Raw genomic sequence first — 6614 nt, 5'->3', positions numbered from 1 at the left:
CGTCTCCAGACATATCAAATCGTTCATTATACAGGAGACTTTGATGCGGCAACATGTATTCGAAGATTTAATATTTAATACGTACTTTTATTTTTCCTGGTCCCCCCTCTCCCTTCCCCCCCCCCGCGCTCTTTTTAGATCTCTGGGCATAGTCTGACATAGGTCGGTATTCATAGTCGGGTCTTATATTTAAGACCGCCTTGAGTTCACCTACAGATACCTCGTAGCCAATAAAATAATTTATACAAGATCTGAAGATGAACTTAAGATGATCTTAAATATAAGATCCGACTATAAATGCCGGCCATAGAGATGACAACTGTGGTTGCAGCACGGACATAAACCGCCTGAAAGTGGATGTAGCATGGACTTCCACCACATGCAGATTTTACCACCGAGACCTGAAAGTGGATGTAGCATCGTAGTTCCTCTCTCGAAATGGATGCAGATGGCGCCCTTTCCCAGTGCGGAAAGTCGGTGTCGCAGAAAATGCCGTGTTGGCCGCTTACAGGTTTCTTTCTGCTGATACATACATACGCTAAGGGCAGGTTGTTCCAACTACTTGGTAAGTTAACCGATAGTTAAATCATGTGTCTGTCTTCGTCTAAGTTGAAGGAAAGACAAAGATAAACATATGATTTAACTATCAGTTAACTTACCAAGGAGTTGGAACAATCGGCCCTAAATCTCGTAAGACCAACAGTCTTTGGGTGCGTTCACGACACTCAGTTGCGCAACTATTGAGTAATTCGTCAACGTTATTGGTCCGAATGTAAGAATCTAATGGTAAAGACCAATAGTCACTAATCGTTCAGTGAGCAGTTTTCTCCGCTAAACGCACCCATTATAGTATTTCGTCGGTGGTAGAGTGAACAAGAATCATGCACGCTTTGCCATTATCGTCAGGACGGGCGTAGTGTGCACACATTTTCTCAGGTGGCGCGTCAGAAAAAGCGTCCTGGCGTAATCGGCTCAGTGGCCGCTCTCAGGTTTTTCTCTGATCACTTGTAAAAGGCTCCGTCCTGCTGATGCTTTTAGTCCATGGTTTATGTGTGCCGGCTGTTTCAAGCATCAAAACAAATCTGTGTGTTTTGTATTCCAGTAATCATCTTTGACGGATCGATCAAGTGAAAGAGACGATATGAGTCGCAGGAAAAGAGCGAAGGTGTGTCTTAAAATCTGTCTGACATCATTCAAATTTTTATTTGATAATGTTTTGTTATAATTCGTAATACTATTTATGATTATGTATGTCAACGTCAATTGTAAGAATAAAACCGTATTGTCATTTCCGACTTGAGTTTTGAAATTGCTTTTATGCCGGACACTATTTCGTAATTGTGCACTAAGAATCTGTTTCTCTGGCTGACAAATTAAGGTTATATTTTGGTTGTGTGCGTATACTATAATCTGCTATGATATGTTTGCTTTGAAATTTTTAGTTTTATACTGCATTACTTATTTTTGTGTAAAGATGTTTTTTTGTGTCTGTGTGAAGTATTTATCAGACTTAATTCTAAAGAAAATTGTATTTTATCATAGGTTGAATATAGAGAAATGGAGGAAAAATACAATCAATTGGACGATGATAATGCCTCAGATACAGAAAAATCAAAGCCTGGTCTAGTAACTCCTGAGAAAAAAGTTTCCACAGATGGAAGGAAAGAATCTGAGTCTACAACACCAGCTTCGGTACCTTCTGCTTCAAAAACTGAGTGTAAGGAAGAAGATGATCAAGACAGTGATCATGAAGATACACATGGTACTGTATAATTAAACACTTTTATTAATCTATCTGTTAATCATAAAATTAATGCCTTGATATTTTTTTTTCGTTCAGTAAAGGAATTGCTGAATGGATTAGAGGGTGCAGCCTTTCAGAGTCGTCTTCCGTTTGATAAATTGACATCCACTGAAGCTGCATGTTTTCCTGACATTTCTGGTGGACCACCACAAACGCAGAAAGTGTTCTTGCATATTAGAAATAGACTGGTAAGCATCTGGTTTGCAAATGGCATAATTGTACCATTTTTCTTTTAATACAATTATATTTTAGCTGCAAATTTGGTTGGAAAATCCAAAGCAACAATTGATTATTGAAAATGCATTACCTGCTATTGAGCCGCCTTACAACAGCGATCCAGTTTTGGCTCGTAGAATTCATGCCTTCTTAGAACGTCATGGTTTTATAAATTTTGGAGTCTTTAAACGTCTTAAGGTAATGCAACAAACATAAAAGATATCATGTTTATACTTTACAGTTTATTATTTTTTTTACATATATTTTAATATTGCTTTTGTACTAAATCTATGTTGTACTAATCTCTCTTTGAATTTTACATATATATATGGACATATTGGAAAAATTGGGAATTTACTTTTGTTTGTTGCAGCCTTTACCTACTAAAAAATTAGGTAAAGTCATTGTGATAGGAGCCGGAATTGCTGGTTTGGCAGCAGCTCAGCAGATGCAACAGTTTGGCTTAGAAGTAATTGTGTTTGAAGCTAGGGTGAGTATAGAATTACAATGTTATTTTATATAATTTTATTTTTATTACATTGCTAATTACGTCTATATATTTATAGGATCGTGTTGGCGGACGAATCGCCACGTTTCGTAAATCATCTTATATCGCGGATTTGGGCGCCATGGTAGTCACAGGTTTAGGTGGAAATCCCGTAACGACTCTCAGCAAGCAAATCAATATGGAGCTTCATAAAATACGGCAAAAATGTCCGTTGTACGAAAGTGATGGTCAAACGGTAAGCACAAAAATATGTTTATATCGAAACAACGAATTGTTTAGATTTTTCATCATTGATGCACGCGTAACAAAATTCGACACATTTATAATTACAAATTATACCATGTAGGTAATATTTTGTTAAGATGAAAGTGTTCCAACACAATAGTTTAAAAATGTGATAAAAATTAAACACGATATCTCGTTCTTTTGCAGGTCCCGAAAGATAAAGACGAAATGGTCGAAAGAGAGTTCAATAGATTGTTGGAAGCCACCTCTTATCTTTCACATCAATTAGATTTCAATTACGTAGGTAGCACTGGATCCGGTGGACAAAGTGGTAATACACGTCCAGTGTCTTTGGGACAAGCGCTAGAATGGGTGATACGTTTACAAGAACAAGGCGTGAAGCAACGTCAAGTAGCTCATCTTCGTTCTGTACTCTCGTTACAAGGACGATTAGTTACCAATCAACATAGAGTATGTATATACATCATTACTATCTTTAATTAAATTAAACTATTAAATATTTTTCAGTTATGCGTAATTATATGACAAATCAAATGACGATTGACTTTTATCGCAGATGATCTCTATTATGGACCGTTTGGTAGAATTGAATAAGCAGTACAAGGAGATGGCTGAGTGCAAACCACAAAATCGAGATATAACGCAAGAATTTGTGCTCCGTTCTAAGTTGCGTGATCTCCATAATGCTTGCAAGGTATGTGATTTTACGAAGGATATGCTTTGGATATGAAGTTATAGATAAGATACAAAACATGCATGTTCTTTTGTACCTTAGGAGTGGGATCAGTTGTCAGATCAGCAGAAGGAAATTGAAGCGAAACTGCAGGAATTAGAGGCCTCACCACCCAGGTAATTTTATATACGCTTGAATTATACATATTGAATTATAAACGCATTATAAATATACCGATGAAATAAATATCCTACTTATTCAAACACAGTGACGTCTATTTGTCATCCAAAGACCGGCAGATACTGGATTGGCACTTTGCAAATTTGGAATTCGCCAATGCAACGTCGCTCTCAAATTTGAGCTTGAAGCACTGGGATCAAGACGACGATTTCGAATTTACCGGAAGTCATCTAACTGGTGAGTACGTCAACATTTACCGTTTGATTGATTCGTAGGTTTCTGCGCGCATAAAAGATTCGATGAATCGAAAATGCATGAGAACGTACCATTTTGTACCGTACATAATTTTTTTTCTGTAGTACTACATAATTTATGTACGACGAGAAAAAGCGGTTAAAAATTAAATAAGAAAATTGATAAGCGTAACGAGCACTGTTACGTGAATAATTGCGCGCAGTGTTGTTTCCTTAAACCGTAGGGAAAAGAATAGCGTGTGCGTAAGTTATCGCATATTATTAATTATCTGCGAAACACGCTCTCTCTCTCTTTCTCGCGACTAATGGCATCGCGCGGGCGATCGGAACGTGTACGATCTTGCAGTCAGATTCGCGCTGTGTACTCGTGTTTGCTCAGACACGCACAAGCCAGCTAGTCGGCCGATGTTCTTTGGAAATTGCTGAACCAGAGAGGAGATGGCGGATAGAGATAATGAGTGAATTATTCGCGAGTCGCATCTCCTTTATAGGCGTTTGATACTCTCGCTCTTCGCGTCCCTATAGTTGACTTTATCAACCTTATTGAAAGCCGATAGCATGAGATTCCGTGTAGATAGTCGCCGTACCCATCGGACCGATCGAGTACCAGAGTTCTCATTATGTGAAATTATACTATGATCATAGCCCGTAAAGTCTTACGAGCTTACTAAGGCGGCGACAGGAAAGCACGCAGCTTAAAAATACTTTACGCTCGTCGGCGGACGAGTATCTTTGCGTCTAATGTCGGCGAGTAACTTGTCGCGCCGATTTTACGAGATGCGTTCGCGCATCGGAACGTGCGTTCGACACGCGCGTTGTTTAACGCTTATCTCTCTATTACGTCGAATTTTATTACACCTGACATCTGTGCATCGAGGATTATCGAAAGCATCATTTCACCGTTACGTGTACATTTCGCCATGAAGTCAGTTGGTCGGTTCGCAATAAAGAAACGAGACATCGATTTAGAAATATTGTGTCGTGTGAGACCCAAGTGATCTGTCGGATTTTTCCGGAAAAATGAGACGACTATATTTTCACGCCGTTATAATTTTACCAAACTGCGTGTTCACCGCTTATATCCATGAGAGATCTCCCGTCATCCTTCGCGCTTGCATTGTTTCAGAAAGTTAAGACTACACAAAGATATAATCGCCCGGTTCAATCTGAAGAGTCCGAGAAACTGCTCATTACTCAAGACTCGATATAATTAAAATCAAACCAGTAAAATTCGTAAGGAACGTCCCCTCTTGCCCCGTACTTTTTTTCCTTCGCGTCGCCGCTATCTCCCCTGATCTCGAACAGCCGCGAGTCCCACATGTCCGCGAGATCTCTCGCATCGTTATCGATTCCGCGTTACACACTTACATCTATCCACGAGATCTATCGCACGAGATCGCGAAGAACACCGACATGATGTTCGCGTCGTGGAAATCCCACTATCTCCTCGCCTCGGTCTTCGCGGTGCTCGATGCGCCATCGAAACTAGTCGATATCGCTACTCCGCCGTAATACTTCGGCTTAACCGCGTGTGCCGCTACCGCGCTGAGAAGAACCCGAGATGAAGAACCCGACGATGAGAATCGGTCGAGCGACTGGAAACCGCTTCAAATACCGGTCCCGTCGAAGTCGTTCCATCGACGCGAAGTGGAACGTACGTGCGAGGAGAGGAGAGCTCGCTCGCTCGCTCGCTCGTTTGCTTGGTCGATCGATCGATCGATCGATCGATCGGTTGGTCGGTCGGTCTGTTGGTCGGTCGGTCGGTCGATCGGTCGATCGATCGATCGATCGATCGGTTTTGGATCGGATCGGGCGCGGAACCAACGCAAGCGGATGCGGCTCACCCTGAAACGAGAGAACCGCGAGATACGCTCTTGTTTCGGCCGCTCGGGAGAACGTGTGGCGGTCAATATGAAATTAAGGGATGGCTAAGGAAGGAAGGGGGCGGGGGGAGGAGGGAGGAATGGAGAAGGCGAAGAGGACGAGGGTCCGGTGGGCTGCGGCACCCATGACTGACGTGCATCGATAATCATGACGGTCTCGCTGCAGCAGGTCCCACCGTCGTCCCCCGTGATTAATGAGATGTAAACAATTTAACGCTAAATTAAGCGCAACAATAGGTTCTGCCTCTGTCCCTCTGTCTTTCTCGCTTTCTCTCTCCCTCCTCCCCCTCTGTCACTACCTCTCTGTTTCTCTCCCTCCCCCCTCTCTCTCTCTCTCTCTCTCTCTCTCGCTTTCTCTCGCACTCGCTCTCTCTCTCGCTCGCTCGCTCGCTCGCTCGCTCGCTCGCCTGACGAGAAGCCCTCTCGGCGGAGTTTCGGGCGAGCACCGGTTCACCCGATATAATCGGACGCCCGAGGTGGATTGTCCGCGGCGCGCTCTTTACGGACCATCAGTTCCTTCTCGGTTTCAAACGAGGCCCGCCGACGGGACGGTCGCGATTTTATCGGGAAACGCACCGAAAGTAAAACAATACTTTATGGGACGTTTCTCGCTCCATCTCTTTACGAGACTCCGACCTGTCTCTCTCGTCCGATGGCTCTCGACCGTGGCACCGTGCGTCGCACCGGTATCGCTCTCTCGGTGTCTTATCTGCGAAAGGACAGCAGCCGCTTCTTCGTCCTTTGCGCGTCGGGACGCTCGGATTTTATGATCTACACGAAAGCTCGCTGGCGATCGATCCCTTCGGCCACTTGAGGAGAGAGCGCTCGGTATGAATGCGCTGAGAGGGAA

At 42.8% G+C, this 6614-nt stretch overlaps 1 protein-coding gene across 1 annotated transcript in view; it reads left to right on the top strand.

Moving 5' to 3' along the window:
* The first annotated feature begins 1039 nt into the window (after nt 1-1039).
* The window catches only part of Su(var)3-3 (lysine-specific histone demethylase Su(var)3-3), a 201168-nt gene continuing 195593 nt past the window's right edge, over nt 1040-6614 (top strand). Inside the window, exons 1-10 of the mRNA XM_011145710.3 lie at nt 1040-1165; nt 1543-1762; nt 1841-1992; nt 2057-2218; nt 2394-2510; nt 2587-2763; nt 2961-3224; nt 3331-3468; nt 3550-3623; nt 3716-3864. Coding sequence (XP_011144012.1) covers nt 1142-1165; nt 1543-1762; nt 1841-1992; nt 2057-2218; nt 2394-2510; nt 2587-2763; nt 2961-3224; nt 3331-3468; nt 3550-3623; nt 3716-3864 — 1477 coding nt within the window. The 5' untranslated portion in view covers nt 1040-1141. The remainder of the gene's footprint in view (nt 1166-1542; nt 1763-1840; nt 1993-2056; nt 2219-2393; nt 2511-2586; nt 2764-2960; nt 3225-3330; nt 3469-3549; nt 3624-3715; nt 3865-6614) is intronic.

The sequence above is a fragment of the Harpegnathos saltator genome, unplaced genomic scaffold (genome assembly GCF_003227715.2).
Source record: "Harpegnathos saltator strain DR-91 unplaced genomic scaffold, Hsal_v8.6 scaffold91, whole genome shotgun sequence".
NCBI lineage: Eukaryota > Metazoa > Arthropoda > Insecta > Hymenoptera > Formicidae > Harpegnathos > Harpegnathos saltator.
Note: the sequence above shows the minus strand (reverse complement) of the source record. Positions and strands in the feature narration are given on the sequence as shown.